At 42.4% G+C, this 24,834-nt stretch overlaps 1 protein-coding gene across 3 annotated transcripts in view; it reads left to right on the top strand.

The window, feature by feature from the left end:
• The window catches only part of ADCY2 (adenylate cyclase 2), a 401,911-nt gene that overhangs the window by 258,457 nt on the left and 118,620 nt on the right, over positions 1 to 24,834 (top strand). For all 3 annotated transcript variants that reach the window (XM_046672164.1, XM_046672163.1, XM_046672165.1), the window contains exon 5: positions 18,017 to 18,165. In XM_046672164.1, the coding sequence (XP_046528120.1) occupies positions 18,017 to 18,165 (149 nt within the window). The remainder of the gene's footprint in view (positions 1 to 18,016; positions 18,166 to 24,834) is intronic.

The following is a 24,834-nucleotide window of genomic DNA, read 5'->3' as shown; positions in this document are numbered from 1 at the left end:
TCACCCTGCTTCTTTGCTGTGAGGCTATAAGACACCAGAATCCCACATCTTCACAGAGGAAATGGCTCCTTGCCAAAGGGTGGACCTTGGAAGCTGTCCAGAAGCCACTCCTGCTGCATCGTTTAGGTGCAGCTGGGTGGTAGGGGTTCAGGGAAGGCAGCAGTGTGGGGCCAGGACAGTTAAAGGGATAGGAGAACATTAAGGAGACTTGAGAATATTTAAACAAGCAGCAAGTGAGACATCGGAGATGAAGAGGCAGTGGGAGAAGACGGAGCCGGGGAACGCCTGTCAGCTCGTGGATGGGCAGCAGCCGTGTGGAGGCCCCGACTGTTGGCCGCCTCTTTCTCCCCTGTCCTGCTGAGGAAGGACTCTGTTAGGGGCTGAACTGTGTGCCTCCTCGAATTCAAATATTGAAGCCCCAACTCCTAATATCTCAGATTGTGACTAGATTCAGAGATAGAGTGAATTAAGTTAAAATGAGGTCATTAGAGCAGATCCTAATCCAATCTGACTTTGTTCTTATAAGAAGGGGAGATGGGGACACAGACACACACACAGGAAAGGCCATATGGAGACACAGTGAGATGGTGGCCTTCTGCAAGCCCAGGAGAGAGGCCTCAGGAGGAACCACTCCTGTCGAGCCTCTGACCTCAGACTTCCAGCCTCCAGAACTGCGAGAACATACACTTGTCTTGTGTAAGCCCTCACTCTGTGGCACTTTGTTACAGGAGCCCCAGCGCACTCATACAGTGTCACATGGCCACCTTGGCTAACCCACCTCTGCAGTCCTGCTCGTCTCCATTTTTCCTATCAACCCCGAGGGTCTGAGCAGGCTCACATGACTCAGAGGTTGGCAAGGCCCTTGTTTTGTTCAGTACAGAATAGCCCACATATGCTTGTATTGATAACATAGGGTGATTCTCCAAGTTTTGTGAGTTCCAATGCTTCCCAGAGGACAAGGAGCATAATGTGACTACACTGACCACGTTATTCCATCACATTCTTAAGCAAAACCCATGCAAACGATCTACCTGACAGGCAATGAACTAGAATGGTTGGAGCAGAGTTCTCACCCTCAGCCCTGTTGACACTGGGAGCCAGATCCTTCTCTGTGTGGAGCTGCCCTATGCCCTTTAAGATGAGGGGCAGAACAGATCTTAAAGGAAAAGGAAAAACAAAAACACAAAGTGTAACAGGAGAGAAAGTGCAGAGAAAAATTAGCAGATGCAACTCTTTGGAATGTTATGAATGAAATGGTGGAAAATCGTGTAGGTGGGACTGGAGCAGATTATGAGTGTTGCAGAAGTGCTTAGACTGGAAGTATTTTAATATTGATAAACTCATGGATGAGTTCACTAGGTAACTGATATTGTTAATATTGTAGTTAATATTGTATTGATGATATAAGCAAAGTTTTACTGACAAAGTCATTCAGTTGCAGAAGAATATTTGTAAATACAGGTATCTATTATCATGATTTTTTTGAAATAATTATTTTGAAAGTTAATAGATAATTTGATTTCACTTTTTAAAAATATGGTACTTTAAAACATGATTTTTTTTTTCTGTAGTTTTTGCAGTATTGAGTAAAGGATGACTGAGGGTCAGATATCTTATTTTATGAGTCTCACAGTTTTGAATCCAAGTTGTGTAAGAAGCCTGAGGTCCATCAGTGGAACTGAAGGTTTTGGATGCTTCTCCTAAAGGTCTTCTGCTCTGTGATCATTGCATATATCATATGCAAAGAACATCTTGCTTCGAGTAGTGTGAAATGGTGTGCTTTTATCAGCTACTGGAAAAGTATTTCAGTCCAATCACTAGACAGAAAACAGAACATTCCCAGATATTTCAATGGATCACTTAAGAGTGAATCATAAAACATGTCTAAATGCCATCTCATTAAGTTTCCTCTTTCCTTTCAAAATTGTTTATTAAAAGAAATCTCCTCAATCCTATCCAATTTTTGCTTACTTCTATTTTCTTGACAAAAAGTCAATACTAGTTTTAAAGAAACACATTTTTGAGCTAATTGATATGAATTTACATCTAAAACAAATTACGTCTTAAGGAAATGTACATCTTAAAATAAATCGAAAGCGACATTGCATTTGTAGACAGCTGCTTAATTTCCATTATCTATCTTGTTTGTGTTAAGGCATTTTTAAGAATTATTTGCCAAGTGTTAATTTGAAGTAGAAGCCAAAATGTGAGTGTCATGGTAGAGAATGAACAAGCATCCGCCTCGTTTCTTCACCGAGAGCCAGTCCTCCTGTATCTTATCCTACGTAGTTTTAAGTTCAGCCTGGAGCAAATGTTTGGACAAGGACAAGAAGACAGATAAGCTGTGTGTAGAGTTGGGCATGGGGTGACTTCACAGAAAGTCACGTTGGAATCCAAGATAGGCAACACTTGACTTGAACTTGGGGCTTCTGGGGTCCCTCATGACGATGCCTTGAGCCTCCAGGTTTGCCTAGAAATTATTTAACCCTTGGATCCACACACCTTTGGAACCATAAACATTGGAAGTGTCTGTCATCCAGTCTGTGTGTGGTGGAAAACACAGCCATTTTTTCCCCATCCCTTGAATCTGGGTGGGCTTGTTTCTCACTTTGACGAGTAGACTCTGAGGAAGTGATGCTATGTAGAGTCTGGAGCCCAGGCCTTATGAGGCCCTGAAGATCCCCTCTCGCTCTCTGGGACTGCTGCCCTGAGGTCACCGTTAGGAAGCCAGTCCAGCCTAATGGAGGATGAGTGGCCTCATGGAGAAGAACCAAGGCCCCAGCCACCTGCCAGCACAACTGCCAGACAGACGTGTAACTGGGGCCTTGTTGGCTCCCAGCCAGGCCAGCTCTGCAGTTGAATGCAGTCATGTGAATGGCCCATAGTAAAACCAGCCAACCCACAGAATCACAAGGGGAAAAAAAGCATCATTGTTCTAAACCACCAGTTTTGAGGTGATTTGTTTGCAGCAATAGATAACTGAGATACATTCCTGCTCTAAGCCAGGCTTGAGCTCAAGTGAGCAATGGGCCCAGGAGCTGGTGAGAATAACAGACTCTTTTCCTTAGAAATCACTGCATAGCATCCAATATTTTATCAGACATCAGCCTTTCACATATCGATTTAAGGTTATTAAAAAATCTATTTACTGTTTGATAAATATTTTTATTGGCATGACAAAGTTGAGAATTCCCAAGCTTATAGATGCTGATGTAGTTATTCAAATTAATCAATAGATTTTGTTTTTAATGTAACAGAGCATCTTCTCATTAGCCAGGACTTTCATTCCCATTATGATCTCAGTCTTTGTTCCCTGGCAGAAAACTTGCCCTCCTTTCGCTTTGGCAGGGCCACGAGTCATAAGTTATTCATTCCCCCTTCTGCTCCTCCACACTGCGTTCCGGGCTGTGCGCCTCCCATCATGCTGCGTCGGCGACAAGAGGAGCCCTCACTGACATAATTTACATGAGTACTTGGATTTGTACCTGCAGAATAACAAAGAGGAGATTTGCGTCTTCATCAGCTCTAGAAAGACCGGATCGCAGGGCAGCTTTAGGAAAAACAGATGAAAGAGTTTAAATGCTCTTCATTCTACACAGTTGCCCTAGAAATCTGTGCATGCATTCCAACTACTGCATATTGTGACAAAGTCAAAAGATATATATGTGTATCTATATTTATTAGCTACATCCTCCCACTCTTTCTTCTAACGGAGAAAATCACAGGTTTTTAAAAATTACCAAAAAAATTATTCAAAATGTATTCCTTTTATGCTGCCACACTCTAGGATGTCTTCCTATTTCCTCCTGACACTTTGTGGAAGAAGCCTAGAAGTGAAAGAGATAGCAGAAATTCACTCAAACACCTCTCAGGCTACAAGGAGGACACTGAGGGACAAGGCGGCCACATAATTTACCCACTGTCCACTTAATGAGTGACAGAGCTGAGGCCAGGATGTTCTCCTCATTTACATTATTGAAAAATCAGATTATTTAATAAGCTGCCTAGTGGAAATCTTATTCAAAGTCTAGTGAGGCACTGGCCATATGTTTGTGCATTCCTTCCTGTATCCATCTGACAAATGTTTGTTGAATGTCTACTCTGTGCTGGGCTCTGTGTTCTGTACCAGGAATATACTATTGAAGAAGGCACAGTCTGGGCGCACTGACACCTACAACCTTGGGCAGTAAAGTAAACAGGTGATTTCAGTGGAGTTTGGGGGTTAACATTGGATGCTAAGGCAGCACACAGCACCTAACCCAGTTGGGAGTGGGGAATGCCTGCAGGACAGCTCTCACAGAGCAGGTGATGGAGGAGGTTGTATGTGACCAAAAGCTCGCCTGAGTAATTGACAGGAATAACCTTAGCAAAGAAAGGTGGGCATGGGTGGGAATGGCATGATGGTGCCAGCGGTCCAGGTCCTGGGGCTACATTTCCTCTAGGGAGGAGGTGAGCACCGCACCAGGCTGGTCCTGCTCGTGACTCAGAGCTGGACCACAGGCTCAAGAAGAGGAGGAAGTAAAGGAAGTGGAGTTCATGGGGGTGTAGCAGATCTTGTATAAACTGGAGGGTCTGGATTTGTCAGTAGAAGCATTCAGAGCTGGGACTGACCTGATCTGGCTGCATCACATTTTAGAAAGATTTCTGCTGCAGAAGAGAAAGAGTGAGTGAGGGGTAGGACAGGAGGTAAGAAGACCAGTTAGGAGGTGGTCCACTCATCAGATGAGTGACAGAGGTGGCCAAGAACTGGGTAGAGGCGGTAGGTCAGGGAAAGGGGCAAATTCTGTAGTACGGTGGACAGGAATCGCCACTTCACTGGACCTGCGACGGTAAGAGGGAAAGAATAATCAAGCACGTCTGCTTGGGCAGCTGGGTGGGTGGTCAGCCTTTAGCTGAACTAAGGTTGCGAGGGGAGGGACAGCTCTGGGAGGGAAGGTGATGGCTTCCATTTTGGAAATGCTGCATTTGCATCCTCTGCATGTCACAGAGACCACTGTTTTTTCTCCTGATATCCATTCTCTCCTTCTTCTATAGTAGGAGGATCTTTGTAGCCAGGCACATGCCACCCTGAATAAAGACATGCCCCAGCGTCTCTTAGAGCTGAGTATAGCCTATGATGACCTCTGGCCCATGGCATGTGAGCAGAAGTCATGGTATACTTCTGAGTGATGCCGTGGAGAGGAGCGCTCTCCCATTCTGGAAGGATGGGGACAAGAAAGTGATTGAAGCAATGGCCCATGGAGTCCAGGGTGGAAAGGAATGGAAGTAAGGGAGGGGGGGCAGATTATAGGGGAAAACTAGTCAGGTCAGAGATCCAAAGGAAGAGTCTCACATTTGGAGCAGTGATTCTCGGCCAGGGGAGGTTTCACCCCCAGGGAGCAGTAGCAATGCCTCGAGGTGGTTGCCTGTAAGCAGTATGTTGTCACAGCTGGGGATGGGGTTCTACTGGCATCTAGCGGGTAGGCGCCACTAAATTCTAGTCTAGTCTAAGTCTATGGGATTCTTGCTGCTAAACATCCTACAGTGGACAAGACAGTCCCCACAACAAAGAACTATCCAGACCCAGATGCCAATAGTGCTGAGAGTGAGAAGTCATGATGAAGAAGATAGGCAGACAAGGTAGATGTGTACCATGAAATTACAGTACTATAGGGAATGGTGAGGACTGTGGCAAGCTGTATAGTACATGACCTACCTAAAGCTGTTTGAATTCTTTAGACCTGCACACACATAAACACAAATCTGTGCTCTCTGCAAGCCAGTCAGAGCCCACAGGCTGAGTTTGCCACCCCTGGACTTGAGATTGTGGTGAGTCTTAAGAACTTATATGCTCAGAATAAATAAAGGAGTTAGAAAACACACCAAGTAAAGTTTCCTGCTCCGTTACCTGTGTCATTTAAACTTGAGTTGTCATCACATGCAGTTTGCAAGAAAATCTATTATAAGATCTTTTTTAATTACAGAAGCTGCAAGCCACGACTTATTTTTCTTTGTCAGGTAGCAGTGCCTTTGAGATTCTGAACAAGAATCACTGTTTTTAGCTAATATTTGATGTGATACTCTCCAAAGAGAGAACTATTAGTGGAACTTAGGTGGGAGATTCCCTGAAAGAAAATCCTAGATTACTAGGAATACATCTTCTAAAGACAAAGATAAAGCTTAAACATATTGTGTGCCAACAATATTAGTACCATCAAGTGTGTAACGAGTTAGCAGTCAAGCAGTCCACAGCAGACGGGCACCTTTATTCTTTAGTTGGAACCATGGTCTTTTCATTGAATTACTTTTAATAAAATTCTAGGAATGTGACAGTCCATCTTTTTGCCATGATGATCTTGCTGTACGTTTTGCTTCTTGCAGCTTTGATTTTTATCTGAGGAAGCTTAGGACATGGCTTGATTAGCAGAATGGGAATTCATGCAGTTCTGCCCACTCTCTTTTCTCCTTTGTTATTCTTTCCCTGAGAAGTTGATGTCAGGCAGAAATGATGGGTCTGTCTCTCAGTACCAACCGCATCAGCGCCCAAGGGGATAATTAGTGTTGGAGGACAGGCACAATATTTAAAGGGTGTTATCTGCTGAGTTGTGTCTTTGAGGGCTTTCTCTGGAGGCTGGCATTGGGGCACTTAGTTTTTCAGGACAAATAAGCAGATGAAATTTGAACTTCTATCTCCGTGCTAGAGTCCGTGGATCACCTCCCCGTGCCAGCTACTCAACTTTGCATTCACAGCAGAAGATGTAAATACTCACTTTAGGATTCAGTCACGAGTTCATGAGAGAAATGTCGAGGAGTTTGTTCCAGAAATCTCCTCAGTTCACTCCCTTTTCAAAGAAAGCTATTGGCTGTGATTTGCTCTGTGCCCCAGTGTTCCCTGGGGAGTGTGCTGACGTGGCCGTGGATTGGATGGGTGGGCATGGGTGTGGGTTGCATCGATGGGAAGAGGCTGAAGGGACCTGTGAGACTCACCCCAAGAGCAATTTTGCTTTCGGGTTCAAGTCTCCAAGTTCGGCAGAGTTAGATAAAGGGCCATTCTCCTCACTGAAAAAAAAGAGAATCAGTCGTGCCCTGAGACGCTACCACATGGAAGTGTCCCTCCCTGTCACTAATAGAAGCGGTTATCTATTCTTGTACCTGTTTATGTATTGTCTCTTTTTTCTGGATGCCCTTTAGCGGACTGGTTAAGAGCGCTAACCACTAACTATCTCCCTGGGTTCAAATCCTGACTCTACCACCTCCCTGATGTGTGATACTTAGCAAGTCCTGCAACTTGTTTGGTCTTCAGTTTCCTCTTCATAAAAATAGGGACAGTAATAACACCGGCTTCGTTGGGTCATGGGGAGAATTAAGCGAGATAGTACAAATCGCTTAAGACTGAGACTGGTACTTGGAAGGTAGACAGTAAATATTTGCTGAATAGAAAAAAATATCTTGAATTAAGAGCACAGCATCTGCATTCAAGTAGAGCAGTTCTGTAATTTCCTGGGAAAACTAGGAATAGTTCACATCCACGTACAAGAGAGGTGCGTTGTTCTTTGATCAACAATTCTGAATGCCCCAAATGTGAACTTATATATCTTTATGGAAGCCAAACTTAGTAGCAACATTGAAGGACCTGATCTCCCTTCCAAAGCACCACACCCTTCTGGCACCGACCCTCACCTGTTCCCACTTCTCTTACACTCATTATGGTTTCCTGCATCCAAGCAGCCAGGCTTAGGGAGAGCAGCCTTCTCCAGGCTAGAATCCCAAGCTTCTGACAGGTTGAAGTGAACCCGCAGCCTCCCCACTATCAAGGAGGCAGCTAGGTCTGCACCCCACCAGACAGACTCCAGTGCTCTTTTCTCAGTACTTCCCGTGGTTGATGTTGTGAACATCACAGTGTAACAGTGCACTGCCCATATTCTCAAGTACGGCAACTCGGCTGACTGATGAAAGCCCATTGCTTTTCTATCCAATGCAAATAAAAATTTTAATTGGAGAATATAGACAACTGGTATGTAGGATGACACCTGCCGCCAAGCAGCATGGGTAAATCCTTATGACTTCAGCCTTTTAGAGAAGTGATCCTTGTTTTTTATCATGGGAGAAAAAATGCAAATTAGGACAGAAGTGCCCCACACTGGGTGGGGTAATTCCTGCACTGTGTGATTCAGACACCCTTAAAGGAACCCAAGGCCATGCCCCAGCCTCTTCCTCACTGGCCTGCAATGCAGACCACATAAGATTAACAGCGTTGGCTTTGGAGTCACAAAGACCCTCCCCCACTTGCTCCTCACAGGCCAAGTAACCTTGCTGAGTCTCAGCCTCCTCTACTCTGTTGGGAAAAGAATCAGTACCTCACAGGGGCACTTTCCAGACCTTTGGGACTGGAGCCTCAGCTCGCACGGGGGAGGATGCCTATGTGAGTGAGTAAGCAAAATCTCACCAAGTCAGAACAGCTGTGAAAATCCTGTGCCCAGGAGGCCTGAGTACATGGGTTGTACACGCCCTGATACCTACAGTATTGCATCTGTCCAAAGAGCAAGGGTGTGCCATGGCAAAATCAAAGTGGCTAGCAACAATAATGCTTTCTTTCTTGTATTTGTCCAACATGAGGGGACTGCCGCTTTGTACCATGCACAGGATCCAGGCTCAGAGTAGCCTCTACCTGGGACATTACTGGTCCCCAAAGTGGAGGGCAACAAAAGCATGGTGAGCCCAACCCTGGCTCTTAAAGCTTCTGCTCACAAGGAGCACGCACCATGCTGCTTGCATCTCAGTGGAGAGGCCAAATCACCTGGCCAAGTCTACAGTCAGTGAGGCAAGGAAAGAAGGGGCCTCGCTATTTCAGTGCAGTAACCCAGGCTGCTGCAACTGTTGTGTGTATACAACTTCATTGTGTATCTAGTCATCTGCAACATATAGTTTCATTAAGGGATTGCGTTTGAACATTAAAATATTCAATTTTGCTCCTGGCAGCCTTTCATCAACGTACTACTTCTTTTTACTTCTTCTTATCATCTCCCTCTGTTGACGGCGTCATCAGCATCTCCACCTTTCCTTCTTCTCAGAAGAAATCACTTGGTCACCTGTGTTTTGTTTTTTGAGGTTTTTTGGCCGAAGTCCTGGAGTGTGGACAGTCTTCACAGATTCCTTCCACGGTTTACTTCAACTGACTTTGCCTCTTTCGGGCTAGATGGTGTTCCTTGCCTATGGGCAGATGATCTTTGAGAGGCAAGTCAGACCAGGATTGATGTCGCTCTGGAGCATTTTACTTTTTTGCTTTGTAGTGTGTGAGCGTGGTAGTCTGTTTGTAGGGTAAGATTCATTTTGGGTGATTTAGCAACACTGGTGTTGAGATAGGTTGTTCTCAGACCTTGTGGGTACTTTGGCCTGAGAGGTGCCCGTGTTGCTCGTGGACCCCTCCGCCATCTTGCTCTGGGTGTGTGTGCAGTACCTGTCCTACCGCCTGGTCGAGAGAGCAGAGCTGTGCCTCTTCTCTTAAGACCTCCATATTCTCCCACCCAAGAATTGAATATTTTCTACCTTATGAGTGATTTTTTTTCCACCAGAGGCTCTATTTTAGAGAATTGAATTGACAGTGATGGTAAACAGTTCAAGTTTAGAAGTATCAATTTGCTGTCATCCATGACTATAGACATAATTTATAATTTGACTTGATTGGCCCTTTGTTCTCTAACATTTCTTGCTGGAGGGCAATCACATGTGAGTGATAATTTCATCCTTTCCACTTTCTGTTAATGATGTTCTCTCTAAAATCCTCTCGGTCATCTCATTAAGCTTACAAATCAGAGTAAGTGGAAAGAGCCGTCAGTGGTTGTGAAGTTGGAAGACACAAATTCCATCTGGTCTTGACTTCTTAATGAATATCACCTCACTATACCTCCTATAAGCCACACCTGTATCTATTTTGCCTGGGTTTTGGTCAAAAATGTTTAAATTTAAATGAAATTGAACATGACCAAGGTTTGTAAAATGAGACACCAATATATGTGTGCAATGAAAGTAGTTACTGTTTTATAAAAAGAAACAGTGATTTGTTGAAGTGCATATTGACTTTAATTTGCACAAAGCATTCCAGTTTTCCTAAAATGTGAAATAAACAAGCCATCCTTCCCTTTGCACGCAAATACCGTCTGTTGATATAGGCCCGCCAGAGCTCTTGGCCCTTCCTCACCTTCCTCCCACTCACTGAAGTCACTCTTCAAGAACCAGCACAGACTCAGTCTCCTTCCTGTCATCTTTGCCAAGATCCCAAGTGGTCTTTCCTTTCCTGCATTCCTTCTTATAGTCTTTGCCATCATGTTGGGATTTGAACACTTAGGTTCTTTCCTCTGTGTCACTAATTGTTTGACTCAAAAACAATGAGAGGTAAATTCTAGAAAGGGCCTCTTGTGGTTCTGTAAAATGCTGGGAACATATGTGGACATGGAGACCTTAAACTCACCTAGTCCAATAGATGTATTTTTTAGACAACCAAACTAAGACCAAAAGGCTGGAATGATGTTATTGAGGTCTTCTAGATAAAGGCAGAGAAAGGGCAAGAACACACATCTTCATCCATTTCAGTGCTCTTTCTACTATAAAGTGCTGCTACTCTATGTCATATGTAGATATGATGACTGCTTTTTTGTAAAAGTCAAAGGCATAGACCTTTCAAATAATGAGTATTCAATGTGTTCCAATTGCTCAATGTGAAGCAAGGTTTGTAAGGAGAAATCTAGGAGAAGCAAGCTGAATTTCATGACGAGAAACTGCAGCAATAGCAGTTGTTACTACAACTTAACTTCGGGGATGTACTGGTACTGGAGGTTGGGCTGATGGAGGATGCTTATTCCCTGAGACCTGCAGACATGAAGCTGGCTGCAAGAGAAGATGTGAGCTTGGGGAAGGGGTTGACATCTTCTCTTCCTGACCCCGGCAGGTATTTTCCAAGTGCAATGTTTTTAGCGTTTGATTCCAAGTGAACACCTAGTCCTTTCATACTGCAGGACAGTAATGAATGACATCATCTGTATCCTCAGTACCACCTGTAACCCAGTGGCTGCTTAGGGATCTGGTGTCTGTCCATTCTGATAGCTACATTTTGTTGGGAAGAAGAAAATTTATAACAATATCCCTTCTGTTCATTGCATTGGTTTGGCATCCCAATGTAGTTGAATTGTGTTTAAAATAGGGACTAAATAGAAATAAGAATTTTGAAGGTGAAAAATTTTTAAATTCTTATGAAAGGAGCATGTCACTGTCATCCTCCCTTTTGAAAAGTAAAGCAGATTTAAATATGTATTGCATGCTTTGTTCATTGAATAGACAGGGTATAATATGCATTACTATATCTTAGCTCAAAATTTGAGTAGAAGTCTTCTTTGCTTAAATTGGATTTTCCTATCCATCGAAATAATCTCAAATATAGCATAAAAATATAAAGTTATAATATCGGCTTTGTTTCATTATATTAGAAGTACTTCTTAGCTCAGAGAGTCTTCAACTTTGATCAGTAGAACATTGAAATTTACTAACTCTGCAGCTCTTCTATGAGGCACACTTTAAAACAACAAATTTTAGGAAAACATTATTGCCAATGAATAATAATTAGAGGTTTAATAAAGGGATGTGTTGAAATGGAACCGTTAAACCAAGGCCAAGTTATTTGTCAGATAGCCTTTGAATATGCCATAATTAGCCAAATTCTCTATAGTTAGATAATCTTTCCTAGCAAGAGAAAGAAGTGGTAATGGTATGCATCCATCAGTTTAATGACAACTTGATTTTCCAAAAGTCCCCTTAAGGAATTTCTTCAGTGTACTTGGAGATAATGTAGCTAGGTTATATCTGGTATATTAAGCACTTTAGTTTGTGTGTTGCTTTCAGATAATTTGGCAGAGCACACAGCTACATTAGCAAAAAGATGAAATATTAATGGAAATGTTAACTTTGTCAGATTATGAATTGAGTTTATATTTGCCATGTGTGCCATAATCTTGGTCTTTTCTTTTGGAGCATGGCATTTTATAAGGGAAGAAAGACTAATGTAAAAGGGTCTTGACTCACCACACTGAGTGTGGGCTTCTGTTTGAGATCACCACCTTGCCCGAGGCTGTGATCCCCAGGAGGACACGTGCAGACCCTGAAGCACAGATCCCATACATGAGCTCTAATCGGAGGTCTTGCAGTCTGCTGGCGGTACCAAAATTGCATGATAGTGGGGTTCTTTTATTTGCCTGTTGGCTGTTGCCAAAATCTTTAATCCAGTCTAAATTCACACAGATTCTTTAATACTTAAACAAAAGGAAAACTTTGGTTTATACAATATATGAAGTTTATTTCCTGTATTTTTCAAACTATCTATAAAAAGCCAGTCATCCATCTACATTTGGGTCTAAAATAAAGATCATAATTTACGTTTGGTCATTAAATGAGGTTACAGCCATGGAAGAGAATGACTGTATCTGATTCTTCTTTTTTGTTTATGGAACCTGTGTCTTTCAAGAAAGGCCGACTCTGTGTGCTTTGGGTTTAGCGTATTCTTGTTACAGGCTACAGGAGGAGAAGAGAAAATGCTTATAAATGTTTCAGTTAGGTTACCCTAAGCATACCCTAAGACAAGGCTCTGGGTATAGTCATTTAGTTGGAACATGGTTCCAGGTAGCAGAGTGAGAGAATGGACTGGGGAGGGGGGTCAGCCACTGAGAGGGGCTCCTGGTGGCAACAGAAACTCTGTCCTGCTGGAGACCCTCTGAGGGAAGTATGGAGCATCCTCAGATCCACCCACTGAGGTGGGTGCATGCAGAAGCTGGAGTATTTATCCACCAATTATTTCCTCATTGGCTGAGACACAGGAAACTATAGATTTAGAAAGGAACAAGCTGCCTCCCAGGAAGCAGAGGGAATATGGGTAGGATGCTGACAGCACTGGCTACAAGAAGCATGACTAGAAACTCACGGAAACATCACAAAAGTCTACTGCTGATTTTAAATTCAGCGAAAGACTGCACTAAATCCATACACATACACGGCTTATCGTCACAAGATAATAATGCAGGACTATGTAAACTGAGCGTTTTGACCTGGTGCATTTTATTTGTTCTTAGCCCTTAACTCATCCATCACCCATCAGCAAGAGTTAAAAATTGGTTTTAATCTGATGAATCCAACCATCACTCATCTCTGTAGACACACAGATTCCGCTGGGATTTCTAAATAGGTAGCCTAGATCCAGATTCATATTCTGTTATATTCTCCATGCTAACATTCCTTCTCACTGTTTTAGAAGTCAACCAATTTATATTCAGTGTCTGCTTGCTTTGATTATGACAGAAATTTGGTGGCATCTTGGAGCAACTTGCCTGCCTTTGCCCCTGCCTGGGGCTGCTCTGTTCATGGCTGACAACATAGCCAGATAGGTCTCCTGAATTTTGTTGATGGCAATTTCACCCTTTTCTTAGATCTATTGGATTTTAAAAAAAAGATAAAATGTAACTCTATACTACTCACAATAAACACATCTTAATGTGTAATGTGTAAGAAAATATACAAAAAAATAGGGATAAATTATGAAAACTTCCATGATAAGAAAGCTAGTATAACTATATCAATATCAGAAAAACAGACAACAAATTTATTTGTTTAAATAGATTATGAACAGTATGGCTCCTTTATAATATTTTGGCCTCACACCCAATCATCTACTACATTGATCAATAAACAGAGAAAAGAAACAGTGACCATCCCATACAGTGTGACTCAGTACATGTGGTGCATTCAGTACCTACAGAAATGCAATTAAGTGAATGCAACCTTAGCAGAACTCAGTCCCAGTCTTTAAGGGACAAAGTCTGTCTGCTAAGTACTTCCTTGGTTACAGTTTGTGTTTTATGACTTTCAGACTTCTCAAACGTCTAACCTTATCTGGTTGGTCACAGAGGCCAAAACATGGAAGAATTGAAGATAAGTGGCAAAAGTGTGTCTTTGGGGAATGGATAGCAAAAGATCAGTAGATGATGGAGTGGCTCTTTATATAAGATTACAGAAGGTACTAAAATGCCGTTTATTTAAAACATAAATCCCATTGTCTTTTCGGGTGGCTTCTGAGATTGGAGAGAGAACAGGCTTATATAGATACCAGACCATCCATCAGAATTATCTAACTCTCAATTTGTGCATAGTAAGGACAGATTTTTTTTTAAGTTTTAAAATATGAACATCTATTTTCATGTCATTAGTAGTTTCTGGGCACCCGAGTTCCAAGTAGCTCCATTTTTCTGAGGCCACCTGTTTCTTTAATAAATAAAAATATTACTAGATTTCTTATTTCGCTATGGAACTCAATATTGTCCGTCCTCTTGGTGTTGCTTATCCTGGCCCCTGGTGGGGTGCTGAGATGTCTCACACCGTTGGACAGAGTTCCTGGTCTTTCAACATTTTGCTTAAGTCCAGAATTTGAACTCGCCTCCTCTCTGTTAGGCTAACGTGATGCTGCTGTATTGTTAGATTGTTAATGAAATTTGGAGAATAACAAATGGGAGTTAGAGTTCAGAATAGGAATCAAAGCAAAATGTAATTTCAAGTGGTTGCCAGTGTTCACCAGCCATTTCCCAACATGGGGACACTGAATGTTGTCCTTCTCCTTGGGTGCAGCCTTCTGACAGGAAGCGGGGCTCTCTCCTCGCCCTGTGTGGGTCTTTCTCACCTTCCTTCCATTCCCTGGCCCCATCCCCATGGTATTGTTGTCACCAGAGAGAAAATCCCAAGGCAATCACTACCTTATTTTTCAGAATAGTTGGGTTTCCCTTTGTGTGAGCATCTCTGATCCAGATTTTCCCAGGCCTTGTGTTTAGATCCGAGGTCATTAATATGATTTTAAAACATAAGCTCTGTCTGCCCAGGCCTCCACCCTAAGCAGCACCAACAATGAACAGAAGCTTCAAAATTAGATTTTTCTTTGATGTTCCCTTGATAAAATGCTCAGCAGGTCATTCATTCATTCATTCAACAAATAACTACAGAGAAAATGCTACTTTCCAGTTATTCCTCAGGAATTGAGAAATAAAGCAATGAACAAGCCCGCCTCTTCACTCCCTTTCACACCACCAGTATCTGTGAGTGGAAGGAACTGCATTACAAGACATATCACCAATGTCCACAATAAAACTCAGTGGTATTTCTCTGTCTCCAAAAAAATTTTTAAAAATATGTGGACTTGTCCATTTTTTCCTCAAAGACTAAAATATCCACAAAGTCTATTTTTCTTTTTTCTTTCTTCCTTTCTTTCTTTCTTTCTTTTTTTTTTTTTTTTTGGTGAGGAAGATTGGCCCTGAGCTAACATCTGTTGACGATCTTCCTCTTTTTTCTTGAGGAAGATTGTCACTGAGCTAATATCTATGCCAGTCTTCCTCTATTTTTTGTATGTGATATGCTGCCACATCATGCCTTGATGAGCAGTGTGTAAGTCTGTGCCTGGGATCTGAACCCATGAACTCTGGGCTGCCAAAGCAAAGCACGCAAACTTAACCACTACACCACCAGGGCAGCCCCCAAAGTCTGTTTTTCTGATATTGATATAGTTATACTAGCTTTCTTATCATGGAAGTTTTCATAATTTATCCCTATTTTTCTGTATATTTTCTTACACATTACACATTAAGATGTGTTTATTGTGAGTAGTATAGAGTTACATTTTATCTTTTTTTAAAATCCAATCTAATAATATCAGTCAATTAATTGGAGTATTTAGTCCATTTACACTTAGTGTCATTTCTGATACAGTGGGCCAATAACTGCCATGTTATAATTTGTTTTCTATTTGTGCCACCTGTTTTAAGTTTTTTTGACTCTTTACTTATTTTGCATTCATTGAAGACTTCTTTCCCATTTTCACTGTTAGCCTGTTAGTCATACATTCTTTCACTCTTTTTGTTGCTACATGGAAATTGCATCCATTCTGGACTCATTGCAGTCCAAGATAAATTACTGTCTTTTGCCACTTCCCACAGAACCTAGAACCTCAGAATATTTTAACTCCATTTACTGCCATTTCATATTTTGTGTTAATGTCATTGTACATTTCATTTCTGTTATATTTTAGACCACACAATACATTATCCTCATTATTTTATACAATTAATATTAATTTGTATTGCCCCATATGTATATATGGACATTTAACTTATTAAAAACTTTTGCTTTCTCCATTTTATTTCTTAAGTTGAAACATCAAGGGGAATTTAACAAAAACTAAAAAGATAATTCTTAGATAAAAAGTGTTTTCTTACCTTCGTAAGTACCAATATTCCCTTTGGCATACATGTCAGTACCAGCACTTATGAAAGTGTTAGCTCCCTGCCCCCTCGCTAAGTGCCTCTTCTGTCTCTATCGCAAGGAGGTAGTGATAACACTAACCAGGTGGGGCTGTTTTGGTTCAATTGGTTCACATGACTACAGCTCCTGGGAGCAGGTGGCGCATAGCAGGTGCTCCTGGACTGTTGCCCTTCTATTTTCTCGGATCCCAGGCATGTGGCTTCCTCCAAACACCAGCCTGTCCTTCTAACTTCATCTGACAGCAGGTGCACTGTGGATGGGCTCCTTGATAGTTTATGGACAACATGGTATCGGGACATTGTCTCATTCTTCTTTGCATTTACCGTTAGTGCTTATCAGGGGGCCTGGCATTTAATGGACAATGGTGGATGTTTTCCGAATGGGCAGATAAATGAATGAGTGAATGAATGAACAAATGATCAACACTCAGTAATGTGAGCTCATGGAGAAATACTCTCTACCATGCGCTGAGGTCCCCCCACAGGCACATGCTCAGTCTCCTGTAGACTGCACCTGTCTTTCCCTAGAGCAGGCAGGGGTGAGCAGGCTGTGGTGAGAGTTTCCCATCTTCATCAAGATGCTCTCCTGGCCTACCTTCTGCTCCCTGGGTGAAAGTTCCCAACAGCCACCAAACTGGTGTGCACTGGAGGGGAGCCCAGGAGATGGACACCTGGCCCTGAGAACCTGGGAGCAAAGCCCAGCTTCCCTCCACCCCTACTTTCTCACCACTTTGTCCACAAAAAAAATTAAGAAAGGAAAAAGAGAAAATGTGGAAGACAGAGAAAATGTTTCATTCAACAAATGTTTGTTTATCAGCACTGAATATCAGTTGCTAAATCCACAATACCTGAAGAATGTGGTGTTTCCTACAACAGATTAACGTTGAAAATACTCCAGGATGCATATGAACTTTCAAAGGTTGTCCTTCCGTGATTCTTTCCCTCAAAAATGTATTGCAGGTTTTCCTTGAAGAGAAGGCAGAGAAGTCCCGCTCTAATGGAAATAAGTACATATTAAAATAAGTGTACTATTGCATGCTATTGTTTCCCGCATTTACTGAATTTAGAGATCAAAATACAAGACAAGCTCACATATTATCATTTCTTTGTGTTCCAACGGTAGTTTCCTACAGATGACGTTGTGCAGAACCTGCTATTTCTGACTCCATCTTTCTAGTAGTTTAGAATCCCTAAAGCGGACTGAATGGTCGTCATAGAGGAAACGCAATATCTGGAAATATTTGACTTTCTTATTTAGGAAATGTGGAGTATTGTTGACTTTCTAAAGTGCGATAAAGCTTGCACTTTATCTCTCAAATGAACAGGCAGGCGGAAATGAGTGTTTTCTATCTTAGACTGGCCACTGGTTTCTGACGTTTTAATATTGTTTCTGCTTCACTACTTTACAATCAAAATAGATAAATAATGTCCTTTGGGAAATAACTTTGCCTTCCTTTATTCTCCACACTGAAGAACACATGCTTAGAATTTAATAACTAATCAATAATGTAATAATACACTCTGACCTTACAAAATTTGATCTTTTCAAAAAAATATGTATTTCTAGAATCTATATTTTAACTTATTCGAAAGAGTCCTCAAATTGACCCCACTACAAATCAGCAATGATTTCAAATATTGCTTGGATGTGACCCTGGTTGTGTGAACTCTCTTGGCCTTTCTTCCCTACCTTGTTTCAGGAGCGGCTCCTGCTGTCCCTGCTGCCGGCTCACATAGCCATGGAGATGAAGGCCGAGATCATCCAGAGGCTGCAGGGCCCCAAAGCCGGCCAAATGGAAAACACAAACAACTTTCACAACCTGTACGTCAAGCGGCACACCAACGTCAGGTACCTGCTTTGTTCTTGATCCTTGGCAAGTCTGGGGAGGCCGTTGGCTGGATTGGGGGCATTTTTGGCTGGGACCCCACATCTTACAATGTTGTGTCCCCTCTGTAACCATTCATGTAGAGTAGTTACCCCTTCACTCACTTTCCAGCTCCACTTGGGGCCTTCACGTTAAGATGGCAAGGTAGGATCCTCTTTACTCTATTGAGTTCTCCTTCATTGCCCTGCTTTCCATGGCTGACCATCAGTCACAAAATGGAAAGAGGTGGACACGAGAGTCCTTATTCTTGCAACTCCATGCTCAGATCACATGCTGTCCTTGGAGCCCAAGGCCCAGCTTTGCAGTAAGATTGGAAGGGGAGTCAGTGGGCTCTTGGCACAAGGACTGACTCGCCTTTGCAGGGGCTGAGCCTCAGTGCAGCCAACACTTTCCAGGGAAGCAGGATGTTCTGCTGTCCATCAGGAATGATGGGTTTCTGGGGTGTGTCCAACCAGTGACCAAGGTCACAGGGGACTTCATTAATTTATAGTGGAAGGTACTGCTTTCTGAACTAAGATAGTCATATCTGCTTCCCAGGAAGCCTTTACTGAAATCATAGTACCTGGAAAGCTAACATGTTATCAGCATGGGATTACGGTCAGAAAGGAGAGCATCATGGGCATCTTCTCTGTGGAGCTCTAGAGAGGAGCTGTGGCGCCCTCGCTCCAGCCTGAAGAGGGCACTCCCTCCATGCTCCCTGTCTTCCGGCTGCAGCAGAGTGGGAGTGCTCACCGTTCTCCATGCCCCTCACTCCTGGTACCACTTCTTTGGGGGTTTCTCCTTTCGTCTGTTCAGTTACGTTGCAGTAGTGCTTTCTGTTCTAGCTGGGTTTTCTTTTCTTTTTTAAAGATTGGCACCTGGGCTAACAACTGTTGCCAATCTTTTTTTTTTTTTCCTGCTTTATCTCCCCAAACTCCCCCGTACACAGTTGTATATCTTAGTTGCATGTCCTTCTAGTTGTGGGATGTGGGATGTGGGACGCTGTCTCAACGTGGCCTGACGAGCGGTGCCATTTCCACACCCAGGGTCCGAACCCTGGGCTGCCGCAGCAGAGCATGCGAACTGAACCACTCGGCCATGGAGCTGGCCCCTAGCTGGGTTTTCTCAGTAACTAACTCACGCACGCATCCGGCCTCATTCATCAGTTTTGATATTAATACTTTAGTTGTAGAGTTACCCACCCATGTTCAGTAGTTCAATAACAAGCGCCAACACAACTCAAGTTTGTTGAGCATCGACTAGGATTGTAAGCAGCCTGTTTGCCCCCAAGTCCAGACTCTTTCCACTGCATGGTGCTGCCTTCCAGTCTGGTTGCTTCAGGTCAATGATTTTTGAAGTTCATTAATAAAAACAAATTTAACTGCAACTTAAATACATTGCTAAGATGTATTTAATCTCATTTTGACACCAGATTTTAGAAAAGCCATTGCTAGTGATAGACATGGCCCAGGAGTACACAGAACTAAATGTACAATAAGAATGCATACTGGGGGCCAGCCTGGTGGTGCAGAGATTAAGTTCGCACATGCCACCTCGGCAGCCCAGGATTCGCCACTTTGGATCCCGGGTGCAGACATGGCACCACTTGGCACGCCATGCTGTGGCAGGCGTCACACATATAAAGTAGAGAAAGATGGGCACAGATGTTAGCTCAGGGCCAGTCTTCCTCAGCAAAAAGAGTAGGATTGGCAGCAGATGTTAGCTCAGGGCTAATCTTCCTCAAAACACAAAAAGAAGGAAAGAAAGAAAGAAAGAAATGCATACTAGGAAGGAGATAACAGAAAACACAGTTGCACATCAAGTAGGAACTAAAAAGCTATTGAATAAATGGAGAATCAGGAGTAAAATTTTGAAAAAAAAATTCCCACCATTTTTTGGAGTAATAGAAAAAAAAAACTACATATGTTTAAAGAACATTCACACATGTTAAGGAGTAAAATTATTTGAAACACTGGCCTGCCTTCATTTTTTAAAGTGGTTTGCCTACATCATTAAAGAAAACACATTCACAGCATCGGACAAGGTGTTTTATACTAAAAATGGTTCTTTCCAGCCTTAACTGAGAATCAGCAATGCCCCTCTTATCTAAGGAAATACAGTATTTTTAATTCACTTACTGGGTATTCAAAACATTAAAGATGAAGGCCTCTGTGTCTAAAGAGGACCATAGAATATCTTTAAGTAGCAATGATATAGTCCAGGAAAACAAAGGCCTTTAAAAATAACTGAAGACACCAGGCCCTTGATGAAGGGGCTGTGTGCTATATGTATTAGTTACCAATTTCTGTGTAACAAATGACCTCAAAACTTAGTAACTTAAAACAACAGTAAATATCGTCTCACAGTTTCTGTAGGTGGGAATTTGGGAGCAGCTTAGCCAGGTGGTTCTGGCTTAGGTTCTCTCATGAGGTTGCAGGCCAGATGTCAGCCATGGCTCTTGGAGGCTGTGCCTCCAAGGTGGCTTCTCACGTGGTTAGGAGGTTAACCTGGCTGTTGGCTGGGGGCTTCAGTTCCTCATCACTGGGCCTCTTCACAGGTTGCTTGAGTGTCCTCATGACGTGGCAGCTCACTTTCCCAGAGGGAGGGATTCAAGAGAGAACCAGGTAGAAACTGCAACATCTTTTATAATCTAGCCTTGGAAGGTCATTTCTGCAATGTCTTGTTGGTTAAACAGGTCAGCCCTATCCATTATGGGAGCAGGCAATACAAGGGTGTGGGTACCACAAGGTGAGGAACACTGGGGCCATCTTGGAAGCTGACTACCATACTGTCTAAGGCAACGGGTTGGTGAAGCAGCTTCAACTGACTTCAGAGATTGTCTAGAATATGTTTGCAGTATTGAACTAAAGTTCATAAAATATATTTAGGATCCTAAAGTTACCTACATGCTTAAAACTTAAAACATAAAAACTTAAATGGCGTTGAGTACCAATTATTTTTAAAATAGTACAAAAACATGGCCTTTTCATCCTGAAACAGGACAGGAATAAGCAGAAGCAGACACGATGCATGGGTAATGCAGACAGTTCAGTGAATACCTGAGGGTTTTATTATTGTTGTTGTTGTTGTTGTTGTTGTTTTAAGGGGAATTATTAGGTTTGTAAACAGTACCAAAAAAATCAGTTACTAACTTTTGTTTCTACTTTGACCATTCATTCAACAAAATGTTTATTCTCTGTTAATTACATTTACTGGCTATTTACCATCTAATGATAATAATGATAATAATAAGGAAGAGGAGGTGGAGAAGAAGAATTTATAGACATAAAGGTAGCAACTACCAGTTGCTACCTGAATCGTCATTGTCTTCGTCTGAATCCTTTCTACCAGTGCTGAAACATTCACAAAGCCACCGCATCTTTGGAAACAAACAAACACACCTCCCTTAATCTAGTGCCACTATCCAACTCTGAAACTCTCTCTTTCTCCCATGAATTTCATAGCCCACATTCTAGAAGGAATTTTCCACACTCTTTAACTAATCTTCCTTATTTTCTCTTGTTCCTCAAATTGCCGCTCTCTGGCTTTAACCTCCACCATGTCCCAGAACTCATTCTTGCTAAATTCATACCAACCATTTTGTTCCCAAATCTGATTATGACTTACTTCTGTGTGCTCATCTCATTGACCACTCAGGTATGCTTGGCCCCGTTGACCTTGCTCTGACGCTTAAAGAATTCTCCTATCTGTTGGTCTCCATGACGTTGTATCCCCTTTATTTTCTTCCTACAGTCTCCTTTCTTTTCTCTTCCCTAAATCTAGCCTCCCCGGTAAATGAGAGCATTTTCAGGGCTCTCTCCTAGCTCTTTCTGCTCTCTTCAGCTCTCACCCAGTACTTTAATTACCATCTACATGATGCTAAGACATGGAACTCAACCATAGTTTTCTATACTCATCTACTTAATGAATGTCTTTCTCTTGGGTGTTCCACAGACACCACAATCAAATTTGACACAACCAAAGTTGAACTGGTCAGCTTTCCCTATAAGCTTTATCTGATTCAAGCTAGGCTTGAACCCCATAGCTCAGCCAGAAACTGGGTCTTCATCCTCATTACTTCCCTCTCCTAGACACCGCCCCCCCCCCCCCCCCCCCCCCACCCCCCCGGCAAACATCTAATCACTAACAAAGCCTGGTTCGTTCTCCTTCGTTTGTATCTCCCATATCTGCCCAGTTCTGTCTATTTTCCCCAGTAATAGACCTTCCACAGAGCTCTTCTGGATTAACAGGATGTGATTCTAACTGATCTGTCTGACTCCAGGTTGCTGCAGCCAGAGTGATTTTTCTAAAGTGTTGATCTGGGTAGAGTCTAGGTTGGGTTCCCATGTGATCCCGCAGAGCACCGTGCTTCCTCTACCATAACACTTTGCTCATTGCATCACAATTGCTTATATAGATTTTGAATCCCCTTGCTTTTGAGTAACTTCTGGACCAGCTTAAGACATCTGCAGCCAGTCTATCTTTGGGCTCCTTCACCCACTGTAAGTTTTGACTACAGAAAACATTGTGGAAGTTGTAAACAAGAAGTGGAGTCAACTGCCCATCCACATATTCTCCGTCCCAGTGCTCCTCAGCATCAGGCATTCTTTCTCTGAGCATGCAGAGTTAATTCTTCCTCTTGGACCTGTGCTCAGCACCTGTGATCCCTGCCTCTACAAGGGAGCATGGGAGAAGCAGGGATGGTTTTCCTGCATCAGAATGGAGAGTGCAGAAGCCCCAGCAGCTCTGATTTTCCTGGACCATTCAGAAGTCTCCCCTGGCTTCTGTCCATCAGCAGAGGAGCAAGTCTGTCCTCTAAGGTGAAGCTTGGCACAAGGAGTGGAGTGTGGCCAACAGCAGAGATCCAGCTGTGATCTGGCTGGGGCCTGGCTGACAGGTGCCACATTATTTATTTCTTTTATTGTGGCAAAATATACATAATGTAATATTTACAATTTTGACGATTTTAAATCATAGAGTGCAGTGGCATAAATACATTCACATTGTTCTGCAGCCATCACTACCATCTGCCTCCAGAACTTTTCTTCATCCTAAACTCAAGTCCCATACCCATTAAAGAACTCCCCCCACAACCTCTGGAAGCCACCATTCTGCTTTCTCTCTCTGTGGTTTGACCACTCTACCTATCTCATGTAAGTGGAATCATACCATATTTGTCCTTTTGTGTCCGGCTTATTTCACTTAGCATAATGTCATCCAAGTTCATCTGTATTGTAGCTTGTGTCAGAATTTCATCCTTCTAAAGACTGAATAATATTCCATTGTATGCATATACCACAGTTTCTTTAACCATCCACCAGTGGACGTTTGGTTTGTTTCTACGTTTTGACTAGTCTTGCACGGCTTAACAACAGGAATACGTTCTGAGAAATGTGTTGTCAGTGATCTCATTGTTTTGTGAATGTCATAGAGTGTACTTATACAAACCTAGACGGTATAGCCTACTCCACACCTCGTCTATATGGTACCAATCTTTTGGGACCACTGTCATCTATGCAGTCCATCGTTGACCAAAACGTCATTCTGCAATGTGTGACTGTATTGTGAATAATGCTGCTATGAACATGGATGTTTGCATATCTGTTCAAGATCCTGCTTTCTGTTCTTTTGAGTATATGCCTAGGAGTGTAATTGCTGGATCATATGGTAGTTCTATGTTTCGTGTTTTGAGGAACCACCACACTGTTTGCTGTAGCGGCTGCACCATTACCTTCCCACCAGCAATGCATAAGGGTTCCGATTTCTCCACACCCTTGACAACACTTGTTATTTTCTGTTGTTTTGATAATAGCCATTCTAGTGAGTGTGAAGTGGTAGTTATTCTTGTTTCATGGTACTTCTTAAACCATACCATATTATCTGAATCTCAAACTGCCAGCCATTTAGGCTTCTAGTTTATTAGGCCTTTAGAAAAATCATAAACGGATTATTGTGTAGAAAAAGTTGTAATGCACACACTGGTGCTGTTTCCCTATCTTGACCCCTCAAGGTTAACTTAACATGGATAAAACTCTAAGAAACCTCACATTTGTCCCACTAGCATGTACATCCCATGGCGGGAGAAGGAAGCTGCACTGCCATCTCCTTTGAGTGACTTTCATGGACTCCACCATCTGTCCCCACCCTACACTGTTCTCTCGTGTAGCACTCTGCTGTTTTCCTGTATATACTTGCTATCACTGTAACTGGACGTTTGTTGGTGTCCTTTTTTGTTGAGTGCATCACCCCAACTAAACTCTGAGCTTTAGGAAGATGTGTTATGTCCGCTTTGTCCTGGCAGGTAGTAAGCAATCCAGAATCTTTTGTCAAGTAGTCTTTCTTTTAAGAAGGTTATTTTTTCTTTAAATCAATAAAAACAGGATTGGGCTTTTATTATTTTCCTTCTTCTACTTTAGAAATTCTTATAATATAAATTCATGTAACAATTCAAATAGAAACATATGCATTTGACATCAGAATTATGTCAGTGTAACGAACCATCAGGATGAATACCACATAAACCAGAGAGGGAGGGAAGGGCTGACCGTGAGGGAAGGAAGGTGATCCATGAGAATGGACTAGAATGGACAAAATGCATCACATGAGTTTTTCTTCTCCCTTGTTAATTATAAAAATTTAACATCAAAAAATTT

Source organism: Equus quagga, chromosome 9 (genome assembly GCF_021613505.1).
Source record: "Equus quagga isolate Etosha38 chromosome 9, UCLA_HA_Equagga_1.0, whole genome shotgun sequence".
Classification (NCBI taxonomy): domain Eukaryota; kingdom Metazoa; phylum Chordata; class Mammalia; order Perissodactyla; family Equidae; genus Equus; species Equus quagga.
Note: the sequence above shows the minus strand (reverse complement) of the source record. Positions and strands in the feature narration are given on the sequence as shown.